The following is a 22847-nucleotide window of genomic DNA, read 5'->3' as shown; positions in this document are numbered from 1 at the left end:
CCTTGGTGTTTACTTCCGCTGGTCGGAAGGAACGCTAGCAGTCAGGATTCGGGTTGTAGGTGCTCCCCACCGCCTACTGTGGTAGTCAGCCTCGGTATAACAGTGGTAACGTATTACTTAATGTAATTTGTAGAATTTTCCTATTCGGAATATTCTATAAGTAATACGTTACCACTGGGCTGCTGCCCGCCCGTCCGTCCCCCGAGCACTTGCTCTCGCAGGAGACAAGAGTGAAGGGTGTCACATGGCAGCTAGGTGGCTACGCACGTGCTGCATGAGGTAATTGAGATCTCTGTGGTAGATTTCGCTATAGCAGCAGTTGTGGGAGACAACAGCCTCGGTATAACAGTGGTAACGTATTACTTATAGAATATTCCGAATAGGAAAATTCTACAAAATTTGCTTGTTGTAAGAGGCGACTGTTTGGATCGGGTGTTCAGGCTAGCTGACTTGGATTGATGCTCATGATGTCCATCACTGGATTGTCTGGTCCAGACTTGATTATTTACATTAGGGAATATTGCTGAGTGCGGCATTACAAAAACAAGGAAACAAACAAATATTGTCTATGTACTTACTAGCTGAGTGCTGATGTGTATTCATACAGGAATATAGAATGTTTGAACTTTGTGTTTCCTTGTGTTCATCACAGGGGCTTTTCCAGAGTTTACACGTTTGGTCCAACGTTCAGAGCAGAAAACTCACGTGGACGCCACCATTTGTGTGAATTCTACATGATCGAAGCTGAGTTGGTGTTCACAGACACCTTGGAGGATATCATGCAGGTAAGTTACAACACTGTAACAAGGTGTATATTTAGTGTACATACCTACAGATGATGGAGCAGGTGAGCTACAACACTGTAACTAGGTATATATAGTGTATATACCTACAGATGAAGGACACGGATCAGGTAAGCTACAACACTGTAAATAGGTGTATATATTGTGTACATACCTACAGAGGGGCGGTCGGGTAGCCTAGTGGTTAAAGCGTTCGCTCTTCACGCCGAAGACCCGGGTTCGATTCCCGACATGGGTACAATGTGTGAAGCCCATTTCTGGTGTCCCCCGCCGTGATATTGCTGGAATATTGCTAAAAGCGGCGTAAAACCAAACTCACTCACTCACTCACATACCTACAGATGAAGGACAAGGAGCAGGTGAGCTACAACACTGTAACTAGGTGTATATATAGTGTACATACCTACAGATGACGGACAAGGAGCAGGTGAGCTACAACACTGTAGGTGTATATATAGTGTACATACCTACACATGATGGACCAGGACCAGGTGAGCTACAACACTGTAACTAGGTATATATAGTGTATATACCTACAGATGAAGGACACGGAGCAGGTAAGCTACAACACTGTAAATAGGTGTATATATATAGTGTACATACCTACAGATGACGGACAAGGAGCAGGTAAGCTACAACACTGTAACTAGGTGTATAAAATAGTGTACATGCCTACAGATAGAGGGCATGCAGCAGATGAAGGACATGGAGCAGGTGAGCTACAAGACTGTAACTAGGTGTATTTATAGTGTACATACCTATAGATGAAGGACATGGAGCAGGTGAGCTACAATGCTGTAACTAGGTGTATATATAGTGTACATACCTACAGATAAAGGGCATGCAGCAGGTAAGCTACAATGCTGTAACTAGGTGGATATTTAGTGTACATATCTACAGATGAAGGACATGGAGCAGGTGAGCTACTACACTGTAACTAGGTGTATATATATAGTGTACATACCTATAAATGAAGGACATGGAGCAGGTGAGCTACAACACTGTTCTAGGTGTATATGTAGTGTACATACCTATAGATGAAGGACATGAAGCAGGTAAGCTACAACACTGTAACAAGGTGTATATTTAGTGTACATACCTACAGATGATGGACCAGGAGCAGGTGAGCTACAACACTGTAACTAGGTATATATAGTGTATATACCTACAGATGAAGGACACGGATCAGGTAAGCTACAACACTGTAAATAGGTGTATATATAGTGTACATACCTACAGATGACGGACAAGGAGCAGGTGAGCTACAACACTGTAACTAGGTGTATATATAGTGTACATATCTACAGATGACGGACAAGGAGCAGGTGAGCTACAACACTGTAGGTGTATATATAGTGTACATACCTACACATGATGGACCAGGAGCAGGTGAGCTACAACACTGTAACTAGGTATATATAGTGTATATACCTACAGATGAAGGACACGGAGCAGGTAAGCTACAACACTGTAAATAGGTGTATATATATAGTGTACATACCTACAGATGACGGACAAGGAGCAGGTGAGCTACAACACTGTAACTAGGTATATATAGTGTATATACCTACAGATGAAGGACACGGATCAGGTAAGCTACAACACTGTAAATAGGTGTATATATAGTGTACATACCTACGGATGACGGACAAGGAGCAGGTGAGCTACAACACTAACTAGGTGTATATGTAGTGTACATACCTATAGATGAAGGACATGGAGCAGGTGAGCTACAACACTGTAAATAGGTGTATATATAGTGTACATGTATACCTGCACATGAAGGACATGGAGCAGGTGAGCTACAATGCTGTAACTAGGTGTATATATAGTGTACATACCTATAGATAAAGGGCATGCAGCAGGTAAGCTACAATGCTGTAACTAGGTGGATATTTAGTGTACATACCTACAGATAAAGGGCATGCAGCAGGTAAGCTACAATGCTGTAACTAGGTGGATATATAGTGTATATACCTACAGATGAAGGACACGGAGCAGGTAAGCTACAACACTGTAAATAGGTGTATATATATAGTGTACATACCTACAGATGACGGACAAGGAGCAGGTGAGCTACAACACTGTAACTAGGTATATATAGTGTATATACCTACAGATGAAGGACACGGATCAGGTAAGCTACAACACTGTAAATAGGTGTATATATAGTGTACATACCTACGGATGACGGACAAGGAGGAGGTGAGCTACAACACTGTAACTAGGTGTATATGTAGTGTACATACCTATAGATGAAGGACATGGAGCAGGTGAGCTACAACACTGTAAATAGGTGTATATATAGTGTACATGTATACCTGCACATGAAGGACATGGAGCAGGTGAGCTACAACACTGTAACTAGGTGTATATAAAGTGTACATACCTACAGATGAAGGACATGGAGCAGGTGAGCTACAACACTGTAAATAGGTGTATATATAGTTTACATGTATACCTGCACATGAAGGACATGGAGCAGGTGAGCTACAATGCTGTAACTAGGTGTATATATAGTGTACATACCTATAGATAAAGGGCATGCAGCAGGTAAGCTACAATGCTGTAACTAGGTGGATATTTAGTGTACATACCTACAGATGAAGGACATGGAGCAGGTGAGCTACAACACTGTAACTAGGTGTATATATAGTGTACATACCTATAGATGAAGGACATGGAGCAGGTGAGCTACAACACTGTAACTAGGTGTATATATAGTGTACATACCTACAGATAAAGGGCATGCAGCATGGAAAGCTACAAAGCTGTAACTAGGTGGATATTTGGTGTACATATCTACAGATGAAGGACATGGAGCAGGTGAGCTACAACACTGTAACTAGGTGTATATATATAGTGTACATACCTATAGATGAAGGACATGGAGCAGGTAAGCTACAACACTGTAACTAGGTGTATATATAGTGTACATACCTACAGATGACGGACAAGGAGCAGGTAAGCTACAACACTGTAAATAGGTGTATATATAGTGTACATGTATACCTACTCATGAAGGACATGGAGCAGGTGAGCTACAACGCTGTCTGATAGTGTGTATGTCTACTGATAAGGTGTACATATTTCAGGACCCTTGAAGATCTGGGGTAGAATAAGTCTTCAGCAACCCATTTTTGCCGTAACTCGCAACTATGCTTGTCATAAGAGGGGACTAAAGGGATCAGGTGGTTAGGCTCGCTGACTTGTTGATGCATGTAATTGTATCCCAATTGCGTGGATCGATGCTCATGATGTCAATCACTGGATTGTCTGGTCCAGACTCAATTATTTACAGACCGCCGTCATATGGTTGGAATATTGCTGAGTTTGGCGTTAAACAACAAACAAAACAAAACATATTTCAGGTGATGGAGGAGATGGTGAGGACGACGACGCAGACAGTGATGGAGTCAGCTCAGGAAGATGTTCATTACTACCTGCAGAATACAGGCGCCGAGAAGCAAAGGGCAAGTAGCAGTATGTGGAAAGTTTAGGTCACACCGGCATAGCATGTATGTTTAGGTCATGCCGACCTGTTATACCAAGCTGAATAGCATGTATGTTTAGGTCACACTGTCCTGTTATACCAAGCTGAATAGCATGTATGTTTAGGTCACACTGTCCTGTCATACTAAGCTGAATTGCATGTATGTTTAGGTCACACTGTCCTGGCATACTAAGCTGAATAGCATGTATGTTTAGGTCACACTGTCCTGTTATACCAAGCTGAATGTCACCATCGCACTTTTGTGTGGCGTCTCTAATACACCTATTGTAACATGTTTTAACATAAGGACTCCCCCTATCATCTTTTCATGCCTAACTTATGATTGGATTAAATACATTGAGGGCTTGCTCTGATGAGGCTACAATATTGAATGTAGATCCATTCTTAACTAAAGTTCAGTAAAGGCATTTTGGGGTGTTGATGATTTCTGGCCCACAAGCAAGTGACATACTGTACTTCTGTGAAAGGAGAGATGGAGATCTTGACGTCAATTCCCAAACAATCTTTGGTGGCCAGTTGGTCCAGGGTATTTATCCTAATAGAATGGAGATATAATTCATGGGATAATCTTAGTATTGCGAAGTGGAAGTAACACTGGGTTCCTGTCTTGTTGTAGGAGACTGTGGAGGCAATGGCAACACAGCAGTTCAAGCGGTGAGAGCACTGCAACTTTCAGACCAACATCAACTCTACATAAATAAAGACCCACAACCTTCAGAACAACATCAACTCTACATAAATAAAGACCCACAACCTTCAGAACAACATCAACTCTACATAAATAAAGACCCACAACCTTCAGAACAACATCAACTCTACATAAATAGACACCCGCAACCTTCAGAACAACATCAACTCCACATAAATAGAGACCCGCAACCTTCAGAACAACATCAACTCTACATAAATAGACACCCGCAAACCTTCAGAACAACATCAACTCTACATAAATAGACACCCGCAACCTTCAGAACATCAACTCCACATAAATAGAGACCCACAACCTTCAGAACAACATCAACTCTACATAAATAGACACCCGCAACCTTCAGAACAACATCAACTCCACATAAATAGACACCCGCAACCTTCAGAACAACATCAACTCCACATAAATAGACACCCGCAACCTTCAGGACATCAACTCCACATAAATAGAGACCCACAACCTTCAGAACAACATCAACTCCACATAAATAGACATCCGCAACCTCCAGAACAACATCAACTCCACTTAAATAGAGACCCACAACCTTCAGAACAACATCAACTCCACATAAATAGACACCCACAACCTTCAGAACATCAACTCTTCGTAAATAGAGACCCACAACATCAACTCCACAGTTCATTCCCTCTTTTCTTGTGTATAGTTTTCTGATGGAACTTGTCTACTATTATCCTTCTTGCCCTACAATTGTATCACATCAAACTGTTCCAGGATCACCTACACTGAAGCCATTTCTCTCCTACATGCCAATAACAACTTCCAGTTTAAGGTGCAGGTGAGTCTCCCATGTAGAAGTAGCATCCATCGTATCTCTGCTGTCTGTCAGTCTTTTAAGTAGAAGTATCATCCATCGTATCTCTGCTGTCTGTGGGTCTCCCACATAGAAGTAGCATCCATCACATCTCTGCTGTCTGTCAGTCTCCCACATAGAAGCAGCATCCATCGTATCACTGCTATCTGTCAGTCTTTTAAGTAGAAGTATCATCCATCACATCTCTGCTGTCTGTGGGTCTCCCACATAGAAGTAGCATCCATCGTATCTCTGCTGTCTGTCAGTCTTTTAAGTAGAATTATCATCCATCGCATCTCTGCTGTCTGTCAGTCTCCCTTGTAGAAGTAGCATCCATCGTATCTCTGCTGCCTGTGAGTCTCCCACATAGAAGTAGCATCCATTGTATCTCTGCTGTCTGTCAGTCTTTTAAGTAGAAGTATCATCCATCGCATCTCGTCTGTCTGTCAGTCTCCCATGTAGAAGTAGCATCCATCGTATCTCTGCTGTCTGTGAGTCTCCCACATAGAAGTATCATCCATCGCATCTCTGCTGTCTGTCAGTCTCCCATGTAGAAGTAGCATCCATTGCATCTCTGCTGCCTGTGAGTCTCCCATGTAGAAGTATCATCCATCGTATCTCTGCTGTCTGTGAGTCTCCCACATAGAAGTAGCATCCATCGTATCTCTGCTTCCTGTCAGTCTTTTAAGTAGAAGTATCATCCATCGCATCTCTGCTGTCTGTCAGTCTCCCTTGTAGAAGTAGCATCCATCGTATCTCTGCTGCCTGTGAGTCTCCCACATAGAAGTAGCATCCATTGTATCTCTGCTGTCTGTCAGTCTTTTAAGTAGAAGTATCATCCATCGCATCTCTGCTGTCTGTCAGTCTCCCATGTAGAAGTAGCATCCATCGTATCTCTGCTGTCTGTGAGTCTCCCACATAGAAGTATCATCCATCGCATCTCTGCTGTCTGTCAGTCTCCCATGTAGAAGTAGCATCCATCACATCTCTGCTGCCTGTGAGTCTCCCACGTAGATGTATCATCCATCGTATCACTGCTGCCTGTCAGTCTTTTAAGTAGAAGTAGCATCCATCGCATCTCGGCTGTCTGTGGGTCTCCCACATAGAAGTAGCATCCATCGCATCTCGGCTGTCTGTCAGTCTCCCATGTAGATGTATCATCCATCGTATCACTGCTGTCAGTCAGTCTCCCATGTAGAAGTAGCATCCATCGTATCACTGCTGTCTGTGAGTCTCCCACATAGAAGTAGCATCCATCGTATCTCTGCTGTCTGTGAGTCTCCCACATAGAAGCAGCATCCATCGTATCTCTGCTGTCTGTGAGTCTCCCACATAGAAGTAGCATCCATCTTATCACTGCTGTCTGTCAGTCTTTTAAGTAGAAGTAGCATCCATCGCATCTCGGCTGTCTGTGGGTCTCCCACATAGAAGTAGCATCCATTGCATCTCGGCTGTCTGTCAGTCTCCCATGTAGATGTATCATCCATCGTATCACTGCTGTCAGTCAGTCTCCCACATAGAAGTAGCATCCATCGTATCTCTGCTGTCTGTGAGTCTCCCATGTAGAAGTATCATCCGTTGTATCTCTGCTGTCTGTCAGTCTTTTAAGTAGAAGTATCATCCATCGCATCTCTGCTGTCTGTCAGTCTCCCATGTAGAAGTAGCATCCATCGTATCTCTGCTGTCTGTGAGTCTCCCACATAGAAGTATCATCCATCGCATCTCTGCTGTCTGTCAGTCTCCCATGTAGAAGTAGCATCCATCGCATCTCTGCTGCCTGTGAGTCTCCCACGTAGAAGTATCATCCATCACATCTCTGCTGCCTGTGAGTCTCCCACGTAGATGTATCATCCATCGTATCACTGCTGCCTGTCAGTCTTTTAAGTAGAAGTAGCATCCATCGCATCTCGGCTGTCTGTGGGTCTCCCACATAGAAGTAGCATCCATCGCATCTCGGCTGTCTGTCAGTCTCCCATGTAGATGTATCATCCATCGTATCACTGCTGTCAGTCAGTCTCCCATGTAGAAGTAGCATCCATCGTATCACTGCTGTCTGTGAGTCTCCCACATAGAAGTAGCATCCATCGTATCTCTGCTGTCTGTGAGTCTCCCACATAGAAGCAGCATCCATCGTATCTCTGCTGTCTGTGAGTCTCCCACATAGAAGTAGCATCCATCGTATCACTGCTGTCTGTCATTCTTTTAAGTAGAAGCAGCATCCATCGTATCACTGCTATCTGTCAGTCTTTTAAGTAGAAGTATCATCCATCGTATCTCTGCTGTCTATGAGTCTCCCACATAGAAGTAGCATCCATCGTATCTCTGCTGTCTGTGAGTCTCCCACATAGAAGCAGCATCCATCGTATCTCTGCTGTCTGTGAGTCTCCCACATAGAAGTAGCATCCATCGTATCACTGCTGTCTGTCATTCTTTTAAGTAGAAGCAGCATCCATCGTATCACTGCTATCTGTCAGTCTTTTAAGTAGAAGTATCATCCATCGTATCTCTGCTGTCTGTCAGTCTCCCTTGTAGAAGTAGCATCCATCGCATCTTGGCTGTCAGTGAGTCTCCCACATAGAAGTAGCATCCATTGTTTCTCTGCTGTCTGTCAGTCTCCCACGTAGATGTATCATCCATCATATCACTGCTGGCTGTCAGTCTTTTAAGTAGAAGTATCATCCATCACATCTCGGCTGTCGGTGAGTCTCCCACATAGAATTAGCATCCATCGCATCTCTACTGTCTGTCAGTCTCCCATGTAGATGTATCATCCATCGTATCACTGCTGTCAGTCAGTCTCCCATGTAGAAGTAGCATCCATCGCATCTCTGCTGTCAGTGAGTCTCCCATGTAGAAGTAGCATCCATCGTATCTCTGCTGTCTGTCAGTCTCCCACGTAGATGTATCATCCATCGTATCACTGCTGTCAGTGAGTCTCCCATGTAGAAGTAGCATCCATCGTATCACTGCTGTCTGTCAGTGAGTCTCCCATGTAGAAGTAGCATCCATCGTATCACTGCTGTCTGTCAGTCTCCCATGTAGAAGTATCATCCATCGTATCACTGCTGTCTGTGAGTCTCCCACATAGAAGTAGCATCCATCGTATCTCGGCTGTCAGTGAGTCTCCCATGTAGAAGTAGCATCCATCGCATCTCTGCTATCTGTCAGTCTCCCATGTAGAAGTAGCATCCATCGTATCACTGCTATCTGTCAGTCTCCCATGTAGAAGTAGCATCCATCACATCTCTGCTGTCTGTCAGTGAGTCTCCCATGTAGAAGTAGCATCCATCGTATCTCGGCTGTCTGTGAGTCTCCCACATAGAAGTAGCATCCATCGCATCTCTGCTGTCTGTGAGACTCCCACATAGAAGTAGCATCCATCGTATCTCTGCTGTCTGTGAGACTCCCACATAGAAGTAGCATCCATCGTATCTCTGCTGTCTGTGAGTCTCCCACGTAGATGTATCATCCATCGTATCACTGTTGTCAGTGAGTCTCCCACATAGAAGTAGCATCCATCGTATCACTGCTGTCTGTCAGTCTCCCACGTAGATGTATCATCCATCGTATCACTGCTGTCTGTCAGTCTTTTAAGTAGAAGTAGCATCCATCGCATCTCGGCTGTCTGTGGGTCTCCCACATAGAAGTAGCATCCATCGTATCTCTGCTGTCTGTGAGTCTCCCACATAGAAGTAGCATCCATCGTATCACTGCTGTCTGTCATTCTTATAAGTAGAAGTAGCATCCATCGTATCTCTGCTGTCTGTCAGTCTCCCACGTAGATGTATCATCCATCGTATCACTGCTGGCTGTCAGTCTTTTAAGTAGAAGTATCATCCATCACATCTCGGCTGTCAGTGAGTCTCCCACATAGAAGTAGCATCCATCGCATCTCTACTGTCTGTCAGTCTCCCACGTAGATGTATCATCCATCGTATCACTGCTGTCAGTCAGTCTCCCATGTAGAAGTAGCATCCATCGCATCTCTGCTGTCAGTGAGTCTCCCATGTAGAAGTAGCATCCATCGTATCTCTGCTGTCTGTGAGTCTCCCACATAGAAGCAGCATCCATCGTATCACTGCTGTCTGTCAGTCTCCCATGTAGAAGTATCATCCATCGTATCACTGCTGTCAGTGAGTCTCCCACATAGAAGTAGCATCCATCGTATCACTGCTGTCTGTCAGTCTCCCATGTAGAAGTATCATCCATCGTATCACTGCTGTCAGTGAGTCTCCCACATAGAAGTAGCATCCATCGTATCTCGGCTGTCTGTCAGTCTCCCACGTAGATGTATCATCCATCCCATCTCTGCTGTCAGTGAGTCTCCCATGTAGAAGTAGCATCCATCGTATCACTGCTATCTGTCAGTCTCCCACGTAGATGTATCATCCATCGCATCTCTGCTGTCAGTAAGTCTCCCATGTAGAAGTAGCATCTATCGTATCTCTGCTGTCTGTCAGTCTCCCACGTAGATGTATCATCCATCGCATCTCTGCTGTCAGTGAGTCTCCCATGTAGAAGTAGCATCCATCGTATCACTGCTATCTGTCAGTCTCCCACGTAGATGTATCATCCATCGTATCACTGTTGTCAGTGAGTCTCCCACATAGAAGTAGCATCCATCGTATCACTGCTGTCTGTCAGTCTCCCACGTAGATGTATCATCCGTCGTATCACTGCTGTCAGTCAGTCTCCCACGTAGATGTATCATCCATCGTATCACTGCTGTCAGTGAGTCTCCCACATAGAAGTAGCATCCATCGTATCTCTGCTGTCTGTGAGACTCCCACATAGAAGTAGCATCCATCGTATCTCTGCTGTCTGTGAGACTCCCACATAGAAGTAGCATCCATCGTATCTCTGCTGTCTGTGAGTCTCCCACGTAGATGTATCATCCATCGTATCACTGTTGTCAGTGAGTCTCCCACATAGAAGTAGCATCCATCGTATCACTGCTGTCTGTCAGTCTCCCACGTAGATGTATCATCCATCGTATCACTGCTGTCTGTCAGTCTTTTAAGTAGAAGTAGCATCCATCGCATCTCGGCTGTCTGTGGGTCTCCCACATAGAAGTAGCATCCATCGTATCTCTGCTGTCTGTGAGTCTCCCACATAGAAGTAGCATCCATCGTATCACTGCTGTCTGTCATTCTTTTAAGTAGAAGTAGCATCCATCGTATCTCTGCTGTCTGTCAGTCTCCCACGTAGATGTATCATCCATCGTATCACTGCTGGCTGTCAGTCTTTTAAGTAGAAGTATCATCCATCACATCTCGGCTGTCAGTGAGTCTCCCACATAGAAGTAGCATCCATCGCATCTCTACTGTCTGTCAGTCTCCCACGTAGATGTATCATCCATCGTATCACTGCTGTCAGTCAGTCTCCCATGTAGAAGTAGCATCCATCGCATCTCTGCTGTCAGTGAGTCTCCCATGTAGAAGTAGCATCCATCGTATCTCTGCTGTCTGTGAGTCTCCCACATAGAAGCAGCATCCATCGTATCACTGCTGTCTGTCAGTCTCCCATGTAGAAGTATCATCCATCGTATCACTGCTGTCAGTGAGTCTCCCACATAGAAGTAGCATCCATCGTATCTCGGCTGTCTGTCAGTCTCCCACGTAGATGTATCATCCATCCCATCTCTGCTGTCAGTGAGTCTCCCATGTAGAAGTAGCATCCATCGTATCACTGCTATCTGTCAGTCTCCCACGTAGATGTATCATCCATCGCATCTCTGCTGTCAGTAAGTCTCCCATGTAGAAGTAGCATCTATCGTATCTCTGCTGTCTGTCAGTCTCCCACGTAGATGTATCATCCATCGCATCTCTGCTGTCAGTGAGTCTCCCATGTAGAAGTAGCATCCATCGTATCACTGCTATCTGTCAGTCTCCCACGTAGATGTATCATCCATCGTATCACTGTTGTCAGTGAGTCTCCCACATAGAAGTAGCATCCATCGTATCACTGCTGTCTGTCAGTCTCCCACGTAGATGTATCATCCGTCGTATCACTGCTGTCAGTCAGTCTCCCACGTAGATGTATCATCCATCGTATCACTGCTGTCAGTGAGTCTCCCACATAGAAGTAGCATCCATCGTATCACTGCTGCCTGTCAGTCTCCCACGTAGATGTATCATCCATCGTATCACTGCTGTCAGTCAGTCTCCCACGTAGATGTATCATCCATCGTATCACTGCTGTCTGTCAGTCTTTTAAGTAGAAGTAGCATCCATCGCATCTCGGCTGTCTGTGGGTCTCCCACATAGAAGTAGCATCCATCGCATCTCTGCTATCTGTCAGTCTCCCACGTAGATGTATCATCCATCGTATCACTGTTGTCAGTGAGTCTCCCACATAGAAGTAGCATCCATCGCATCTCTGCTGTCAGTGAGTCTCCCATGTAGAAGTAGCATCCATCGTATCACTGCTGTCTGTCAGTCTCCCACGTAGATGTATCATCCATCGTATCACTGCTGTCAGTCAGTCTCCCACGTAGATGTATCATCCATCGTATCACTGCTGTCTGTCAGTCTCCCACGTAGATGTATCATCCATCGTATCACTGCTGTCAGTCAGTCTCCCACGTAGATGTATCATCCATCGTATCACTGCTGGCTGTCAGTCTTTTAAGTAGAAGTATCATCCATCGCATCTCGGCTGTCAGTGAGTCTCCCACGTAGATGTATCATCAATCGTATCTCTGCTGCCTGTGAGTCTCCCACGTAGAAGTAGCATCCATCTTATCTCTGCTGTCTGTCAGTCCCCTAAGTAGAAGTACGAGGGGTGTTCATTAAAGATTGCCCCTAAACCACTTAGGGTTATCATATTTGGTTGAAATTTCACGTGTAATGATACATGTATCTATGGGTTATGTCTGAATTTGCAGCACCGAACTATTAATCTTACCACTTTTACAGGTGTTATGATCGAGTAGGGTGTGACAATGGAGCCAGTAGAATACCGAGCAGTGATTAGGTTTTTATATTTGAAAGGTCGCACACCAAAAGAAACTTTCGATGAAATGAAAGTAACTTACTGGGAAGATGCCCCATCATATGACGTTGTTAAACACTGGCATCGCCAGTTCAAGTGTGGTCGGACATCTGCGGAAACAGCTGCCGTACCTGGTAGCCCCCATTCAGCCATAGATGAGGACACTATCCATCAAGTAGAGACCGCCATTTTGGCAGACCGACGTATAACTGTTCGCCAGTTAGCACAAGATGTCAAGATCAGTGTAGGGTCTGTCGAAAAAATCATCCATGACAATTTGAACATGCATAAGGTGTCTGCACGATGGATTCCCAGGCTGCTCACCCCTTTCCAAAAGCAGGAACTAGTCAATTGCTCAAAGGATCTTTTGGACATGTGCCAAAAAAAACAGGCAAACTTTTTTGACAGACTTATCACACAGGATGAAACATGGGTCCATCACTATGATCCTGAGACTAAAGTTCAGTCGATGCAATGGAAGCATGTGGAGTCACCACCCCCAAAGAAGGCACGTGTCCAACCCTCTGCAGGCAGGTGCTGTTTTGGGACCAGCACGGAGTAGTGATGATGGATTTCTTGGCAAAGGGTACCACAATTACAGGAGCTTATTATGCTTCACTGCTGCGGAAATTGCGGGACGCTATCAAGCTTAAGAGGCGTGGCATGCTGACCAAGGGTGTCCGTCTCCTGCAAGACAATGTTCCAGTACACAACTCTCATGTTGCCCAGACAGAAGTGCAGTCCTGTGGCTATGAAATCCTTCCACATCCTCCTTACTCTCCTGACCTTGCACCATCTGACTTCCACCTCTTTCCAAACATGAAGTCATTTTTGAAGGGAAAACGTTTCACAGATGATGAAACACTGATTTCCGAAGTCAAGTCCTGGTTTAAGACACAAAATGAGGGCTTTTACAAGCGAGGTCTCCATAGTTGCATAAAACGATGGGAGAAGTGTGTAACTCTTGGTGGTTCCTATGTGGAGAAAGACTAATACCTATGCTAAGTTTCATTCCACTAGGTCCATCGGAAGAGGGTCAGGGGAAATCTTTAATGAACACCCCTCATATCATCCATCGCATCGCTGCTGTCTGTGAGTCTCCTATGTAGAAGTAGCATCCTTCACATCTCTGCAGTCTGTGAGTCTTCTACGTAGAAGTATCATTCATTGTATCTCTGCTGTCTGTCAGTTTCCTACATAGGAGTAGCATCTGTCGTATCTCTGCTGTCTGCGAGTCTCCTACTTAGAAGTATCATCCATCGTATCACTGCTGGCTGTCAGTCTCACACATAGAAGTATCATCCATCATGTCTCTGCTGTCAGTGACACTCACACATACAAGTAGCATTCATCGTATCTCTGCTGTCTGTGAGTCTCCCACGTAGAAGTATCATCCATTGTATCTCTGCTGTCAGTGAGTCTCCTACGTAGAAGTATCATCCATTGTATCTCTGACATGTGTTTTTTTTTCTTCCAAGTGGGGCGCTGATCTGCAGAAGGAGCACGAGCGATGGCTGACTCAGCACCTGGGTGATGTTCCTGTGTTTGTGACAGACTTCCCTGCGCAGCTCAAACCGTTCTACACCAAACTCAACCCAGACAACAAAACTGTAGGTTAAACTTCTTGCTTTGTACGATCTTATTCAGATGTAGTAGCCCAGACACCCTCCAAGCTTCAACAGATTAAATTAAACTGTGATGTGTTTTGTAGGTGGGTGCGGTCGACCTGTTGGTTCCTGGAGTGGGTGAGCTCATAGGTGGCAGTCTGAGGGAGGACAATTATGATACTCTGCACTCACGACTTGAAGCCGCAGGAGAACAAGACATGTATGACTGGCAAGTATTGTACCCCTTGTTTACTGTTTGCAACCCAACGGTTGCAGCATTGAACTAGACCAGAAACTAGCTTGATGTACAAGCATGTATCTCTAAGGACACATTTTTGTTGTTGTTATTTTTGTTTGTTGTTTAACGCCACACTGAGCAATATTCCAGCTATATGACGGCGGTCTGTAAGTAGGTCTGGACCAGACAATCCATCGATTGACGTCATGAGCAACGAGCCACGCGATTGGAATACAATGACATGCATCAAACAAGTCAGCGAGCCTGGCTACCATTCCCGTTCGCCGCCTCTTACGACAAGCATTGTACACGTAATCCATCACATCCAGAGTCAAGAAAAATAACTACTATAGCAGTCCACTTTCTTTCAGAAATGATAACAGTTTGTGAAAGCTCAGCACAATCCTAGAGATCCTCTTTTTTCAGGTACCTGGACTTGAGGAAGTACGGCTCGGCTCCTCATGGCGGCTTTGGCCTCGGGTTTGAGAGATACCTGCAGCATCTGTTAGGGACAGGCAACATCCGTGATGTCATTCCCTTCCCACGCTCACCAGGGACCTGCAAGCTGTAGTTGACCTGTCACCATCGACGTACTGCCACGTGTTACCACCCAATAACAACCAAAGATCAACACACTGCCATGTGACACTGTAACGCAAGCTCCTCACAGCGATATCCCTTTCGCAGAACTCTCTATGCTAGGTGGCTACAACCATGCTCGGAGTTGAACTCGCAACCGACTGACCCTTATGTTTACAAACAAGTGTTTACAAACAAGTGATGACTGCTGTAACGTGGAATACTCTTAGTAAGAATGTTAGGGGGAAGTTGGTTGATTTGTCTGTTTGTCTGTTTGTCTGCAATCTCGAACCAATCTGATCAAACAAACACACAAAAAAGGTAAATTCATCTGGGAAATACTGTCAGTCATAAACCTTTTCAACATTCACTATCATGGCATTCCCAAAGACATAAAGAAGAGTATAAACGTTACTACGTTGTGGAGTTAGAGTTGTAATGGTCCTGCCCTGCCCTGCCCTGCCCTGCCCACACTGGTGGCAGCGATGTCACCGGGAGTGTAAGGAAGGTGTCACATGTTGGGAAGGAGCTTGACTGAAACATAGTGGGGTAATGTGTGAGAGATTCCTAGTGTGATTTCCATGTACTCTGTCTGTAATTAGGGACAAGTCATGTGACAGTTGTGTATATGGAACATAGGCAGGTAGAGTGTACTAGTTGAGGGGACTGCTGGCTGAACAGTGAGCACACTAAAGACTTCAGGGGATCCAGTGTTCAATGTGCTGCATTTTACTGTGCAGAGTTGCTTCCCTTAGTCACTCACACCTAACCCTACTTGTGTAGGCAGTTCCTGGGTGTAGAAGTGGACTGCCAGATGGAGATCTACTTAATGCATGTGATGAAGCCCTCATGTTCTGAAGTTTGGACAGACACAGAGCTGGAAATGCTTTGTTGATGAAGCACCTGGGTTTTGCCTGTTTTAAATCCCATACATAGAGTAATGGTATTCACAGGTCTAAGATAGGCCATCTCAGTAAACTGCAGATTGATCCCTGTCAGACGACACTACATATTTTTATTGGTTTAGAATGAAAATGAACAGATCTAAAAAATGAAAAAGTATAGTTTAATAGCATATGTACAAAATATACAAATGAGTCTCTAATATGAAAATGTTTAGTTGAAAACATTGTTTGATAATTTCATTTCACAAAATGTTTCCTTGTTTTGCTTTAGATGTTCACAACACGTGTGCATATATTCCCACATCACACTGAGAACAGATCCAATGTTTTAGAGGTGATTGTTGCCCACGTGACACATCTGTGTCCACTCAACAGGATGTGTTAACCAAAACAAACATGCTGCTGTACAATAAACTTGTGTATATGTCCCAGTGCATTGTTGGTGATTCACTGTCAACGTTGTGTTCGTCACATTGAAGTGAGTGAACACATCTGCATACAGAAACAACAACAGCATCAACACAACATGGACTGTACACTACAACGTTGGGTGTACAATTCCGAAGGCTAGTTGCATGAGAAATGCTACCTCTACATGTTATCTTCTTTAAATACTTTCTGGGCTTATTTATTGAGGAAATGCATTTGTTTCTGATTCCAGCTGAAGTCAGGGTTTACTTGTATTTGTCAAAATCCTAAACAGAAATCTCACATTACTTTACTAGTTTCGACTAAAAGTTCATGTTTAGGCTAAAAAAGATATAGTCTTGGTTCTCAGGCACCGCCTGTATCATAATAAAGTTTGCCAAACCTTTGTTTTTATTTCCATTTAAACAAAAATTTAAAAAAATAAAATCCCTAAACATTCCAAATCCAACGTATTCCAGTATTTTACTCATCAAGGAATACATTTATGTAGGGAGGCCCTTTCCCAGGCTGATTGTACACAACTGTTTATTTGGTTACAAACTAGTTTGAACAACAACAAAAATAAAATAAAAGACACCGCCCGCCCGCACTATATTTTGAAAACCCATTGCCTGAGAACCAGTTCTTTTAATTTTTTAAGCCTTTTCAGGACTGTTGAATGTTTCAGAGTTCTAGGCTGTACATCTTTTTCTATCACTGTACAATTATAACTGTACTATAACAAGCCAGTGTGACTAGTTGAATGAAATTCTGGGCCTGTTCAGCAAAGCAACTTCAGCACTATGACTATCGTAAGCCTAATGTTAAAGTATGGGAGTTACGAACATCTCAGATCGCTTTGTGTACAGGGCCCTGAGCATAACATTGTTCTTTTTAAGAAGTGTACAGTGAAGCAGACACTGAGTACTACAACAGGTCCACTACACGTTGGGGAGGTCTGACTGACGGGACAATACTGTGTCCTCTATCTGATGTAACTGTAGATCTACACGTCGGGGATATCTGACTGATGGGACAAAAGTGTGTCGTCTGTCCGATGTAAATGCAGATCAACACGTCGGGGAGATCTGACTGACGGGACAACACTGTGTCCTCTGTCCGATGTAAATGTAGATCTACATGATGACTTTTCTACAGAGAAGGGGACAAATGAGTTGTGGCAGACAGATTGACTGAAGTTACTTGCACACACACGCACACACACGCATGCGCACACACAAACACAATCTTGTTGTTTTTCTTTCAAATCAGCCTATTGTACTGTGTATGAATCATGAACATCACTTGATGTCGTGGCCGTTTAGCACTGTGTAGAGTCCTCTGTATGGGGTGACTGGCAGCCTCTCTCACGTCAGAAGACCAAAGTCAACAAGCTGGGAATGACCTGTGGAAGATTTCAAGCATGTCAGCTGCATGTCCAATGTGAGGTGTCTACACCCCTGACATTTGTCCCCACATCCAAAACATGAGGCATATCCTGCACATCCTTGCCATCATACATAAAGAAACCAACCTCCAAAACATGAGGCATATCCTGCACATCCTTGCCATCATGCATAAAGATACCCACCTCCAAGACATGAGACATGTCCTGCACATCCTTGCCATCATGCATAAAGATACCCACCTCCAAGACATGAGACATGTCCTGCACATCCTTGCCATCATGCATAAAGATACCCACCTCCAAGACGCGAGACATGTCCTGCACATCCTTGCCATCATACATAAAGATACCCACCTCCAACACGCGCGACATGTCCTGCACATCCTTGCCATCATACATAAAGATACCAACCTCCAAGACATGAGACATGTCCTGCACATCCTTGCCATCATACATAAAGATACCCACCTCCAAGACATGAGACATGTCCTGCACATCCTTGACATCATGCATAAAGATATCATCATCACAACCTCCAAGACGCGAGACATGTCCTGGACACCCTTGCCATCATGCATAAAGATACCCACCTCCAAGACGCGCGACATGTCCTGCAGATCCTTGCCATCATACATAAAGATACCCACCTCAAAGACGTGAGACATGTCCTGCACATCCTTGCCATCATACATAAAGATACCAACCTCCAAGACGCGTGACATGTCCTGCACATCCTTGCCATCATACATAAAGATACCCACCTCCAAAACATGAGACATGTCCTGCACATCCTTGCCATCATACATAAAGATACCCACCTCCAAGACGTGAGACATGTCCTGCACATCCTTGCCATCATACATAAAGATACTCACCTCCAAAACATGAGCCATATCTTGCACATCCTTGCCATCATACATAAAGATACCCACCTTTCAAGACGCTAGACATGTCCTGCACATCCTTGCCATCATACATAAAGATACCCACCTCCAAGACATGAGGAATGTCCTGCACATCCTTGACATCATGCATAAAGATATCATCATCACAACCTCCAAGACGCAAGACATGTCCTGCACATCCTTGACATCATGCATAAAGATACCCACCTCCAAGATGCGAGACATGTCCTGCACATCCTTGACATCATACATAAAGATACCCACCTCCAAGACGCTAGACATGTCCTGCACATCCTTGCCATCATACATAAAGATACCCACCTCCAAGACATGAGACATGTCCTGCACATCCTTGCCATCATACATAAAGATACCCACCTCAAAGACGTGAGACATGTCCTGCACATCCTTGCCATCATACATAAAGACACCCACCTCCAACACACGCAACATGTCCTGCACATCCTTGACATCATGCATAAAGATATCATCATCACAACCTCCAAGACATGAGACATGTCCTGCACATCCTTGCCATCAAGCATGAAGATACCCACCTCCAAGACGCGAGACATGTCCTTCACGTCCTTGCCATCATACATAAAGATACCCACCTCCAAGACATGAGACATGTCCTGCACATCCTTGACATCATGCATAAAGATATCATCATCACAACCTCCAAGACGCAAGACATGTCCTGCACATCCTTGACATCATGCATAAAGATACCCACCTCCAAGATGCGAGACATGTCCTGCACATCCTTGACATCATACATAAAGATACCCACCTCCAAGACGCTAGACATGTCCTGCACATCCTTGCCATCATACATAAAGATACCCACCTCCAAGACATGAGACATGTCCTGCACATCCTTGCCATCATACATAAAGATACCCACCTCAAAGACGTGAGACATGTCCTGCACATCCTTGCCATCATACATAAAGATACCCAACTCCAACACACGCAACATCTCCTGCACATCCTTGACATCATGCATAAAGATATCATCATCACAACCTCCAAGACATGAGACATGTCCTGCACATCCTTGCCATCAAGCATGAAGATACCCACCTCCAAGACGCGAGACATGTCCTTCACGTCCTTGCCATCATACATAAAGATACCCACCTCCAAGACATGAGACATGTCCTGCACATCCTTGACATCATACATAAAGATATCATCATCACAACCTCCAAGACGCGAGACATGTCCTGCACATCCTTGCCATCATGCATAAATATACCCACCTCCAAGACGTGAGACATGTCCTGCACATCCTTGCTATCATGCATAAAGATACCCACCTCAAAGACATGAGACATGTCCTGCACATCCTTGACATCATGCATAAAGATATCATCATCACAACCTCCAAGACGCGAGACATGTCCTGCACACCCTTGCCATCATGCATAAAGATACCCACCTCCAAGACGCGCGACATGTCCTGCAGATCCTTGCCATCATACATAAAGATACCCACCTCAAAGACGTGAGACATGTCCTGCACATCCTTGCCATCATACATAAAGATACCAACCTCCAAGACGCTAGACATGTCCTGCACATCCTTGCCATCATACATAAAGATACCCACCTCCAAGACGTGAGACATGTCCTGCACATCCTTGCTATCATGCATAAAGATACCCACCTCCAAGACATGAGACATGTCCTGCACATCCTTGACATCATGCATAAAGATATCATCATCACAACCTCCAAGACGCGAGACATGTCCTGCACACCCTTGCCATCATACATAAAGATACCCACCTCCAAGACGTGAGACATGTCCTGCACATCCTTGCCATCATACATAAAGATACCCACCTCCAGGACGCATGACATGTCCTGCACATCCTTGCCATCATACATAAAGATACCCACCTCCAAAACATGAGCCATATCTTGCACATCCTTGCCATCATACATAAAGATACCCACCTTCAAGACATGAGACATGTCCTGCAGATCCTTGCCATCATACATAAAGATACCCACCTCAAAGACGTGAGACATGTCCTGCACATCCTTGCCATCATACATAAAGATACCCACCTCCAAGACGCGTGACATGTCCTGCACATCCTTGCCATCATACATAAAGATACCCACCTCCAAGAGGTGAGACATATCCTGCACATCCTTGCCATCATACATAAAGATACCCACCTTCAAGACATGAGACATGTCCTGCACATCCTTGCCATCATACATAAAGATACCCACCTCCAAAACATGAGCCATATCTTGCACATCCTTGCCATCATACATAAAGATACCCACCTTTCAAGACGCTAGACATGTCCTGCACATCCTTGCCATCATACATAAAGATACCCACCTCCAAGACATGAGGAATGTCCTGCACATCCTTGACATCATGCATAAAGATATCATCATCACAACCTCCAAGACGCGAGACATGTCCTGCACATCCTTGACATCATGCATAAAGATACCCACCTCCAAGATGCGAGACATGTCCTGCACATCCTTGACATCATACATAAAGATACCCACCTCCAAGACGCTAGACATGTCCTGCACATCCTTGCCATCATACATAAAGATACCCACCTCCAAGACATGAGACATGTCCTGCACATCCTTGCCATCATACATAAAGATACCCACCTCAAAGACGTGAGACATGTCCTGCACATCCTTGCCATCATACATAAAGATACCCACCTCCAACACACGCAACATGTCCTGCACATCCTTGACATCATGCATAAAGATATCATCATCACAACCTCCAAGACATGAGACATGTCCTGCACATCCTTGCCATCAAGCATGAAGATACCCACCTCCAAGACGCGAGACATGTCCTTCACGTCCTTGCCATCATACATAAAGATACCCACCTCCAAGACATGAGACATGTCCTGCACATCCTTGACATCATACATAAAGATATCATCATCACAACCTCCAAGACGCGAGACATGTCCTGCACATCCTTGCCATCATGCATAAATATACCAACCTCCAAGACGTGAGACATGTCCTGCACATCCTTGCTATCATGCATAAAGATACCCACCTCCAAGACGCGTGACATGTCCTGCAGATCCTTGCCATCATACATAAAGATACCCACCTCCAAGACGTGAGACATGTCCTGCACATCCTTGCCATCATACATAAAGATACCAACCTCCAAGACGCGAGACATGTCCTGCACATCCTTGACATCATACATAAAGATACCCACCTCCAAGACGCGAGACATGTCCTGCACATCCTTGCCATCATACATAAAGATACCCACCTCCAAAACATGAGACATGTCCTGCACATCCTTGCCATCATACATAAAGATACCCACCTCCAAGACATGAGACATGTCCTGCACATCCTTGCCATCATACATAAAGATACCCACCTTCAAGACATGAGACATGTCCTGCACATCCTTGCCATCATACATAAAGATACCCACCTCCTAAACATGAGACATATCCTGCACATCCTTGCCATCATACATAAAGATACCCACCTTCAAGACGCTAGACATGTCCTGCACATCCTTGCCATCATACATAAAGATACCCACGTCCAAGACATGAGGAATGTCCTGCACATCCTTGACATCATGCATAAAGATATCATCATCACAACCTCCAAGACGCGAGACATGTCCTGCACATCCTTGACATCATACATAAAGATACCCACCTCCAAGACGCTAGACATGTCCTGCACATCCTTGCCATCATACATAAAGATACCCACCTCCAAGACATGAGACATGTCCTGCACATCCTTGCCATCATACATAAAGATACCCACCTCAAAGACGTGAGACATGTCCTGCACATCCTTGCCATCATACATAAAGATACCCACCTCCAACACTCGCAACATGTCCTGCACATCCTTGCCATCATACATAGAGATACCCACCTCCAAAACATGAGGCATATCCTGCACATCC

At 44.6% G+C, this 22847-nt stretch overlaps 2 protein-coding genes across 3 annotated transcripts in view; one reads left to right on the top strand and one right to left on the bottom strand.

Annotated features, from left to right (window-relative positions):
• LOC124128223 (probable asparagine--tRNA ligase, mitochondrial) overlaps nucleotides 1–16587 on the top strand; it is a 35559-nt gene extending 18972 nt beyond the window's left edge. The window contains exons 7-13 of the mRNA XM_046491597.2: nucleotides 653–785; nucleotides 4175–4276; nucleotides 4934–4971; nucleotides 5759–5822; nucleotides 14309–14440; nucleotides 14542–14666; nucleotides 15102–16587. Of these exons, the coding sequence (XP_046347553.1) occupies nucleotides 653–785; nucleotides 4175–4276; nucleotides 4934–4971; nucleotides 5759–5822; nucleotides 14309–14440; nucleotides 14542–14666; nucleotides 15102–15246 (739 nt within the window). The 3' untranslated portion in view covers nucleotides 15247–16587. The remainder of the gene's footprint in view (nucleotides 1–652; nucleotides 786–4174; nucleotides 4277–4933; nucleotides 4972–5758; nucleotides 5823–14308; nucleotides 14441–14541; nucleotides 14667–15101) is intronic.
• The window catches only part of LOC124124995 (protein phosphatase methylesterase 1-like), a 69610-nt gene continuing 63062 nt past the window's right edge, over nucleotides 16300–22847 (bottom strand). For both annotated transcript variants that reach the window (XM_048381062.1, XM_048381063.1), the window contains exon 16: nucleotides 16300–17972. In XM_048381062.1, coding sequence (XP_048237019.1) covers nucleotides 17954–17972 — 19 coding nt within the window. In that variant the 3' untranslated portion in view covers nucleotides 16300–17953. The remainder of the gene's footprint in view (nucleotides 17973–22847) is intronic.

The sequence above is a fragment of the Haliotis rufescens genome, unplaced genomic scaffold, assembly GCF_023055435.1.
Source record: "Haliotis rufescens isolate VD_foot unplaced genomic scaffold, xgHalRufe1.0.p SCAF_35, whole genome shotgun sequence".
Classification (NCBI taxonomy): Eukaryota; Metazoa; Mollusca; class Gastropoda; order Lepetellida; family Haliotidae; genus Haliotis; species Haliotis rufescens.
Note: the sequence above shows the minus strand (reverse complement) of the source record. Positions and strands in the feature narration are given on the sequence as shown.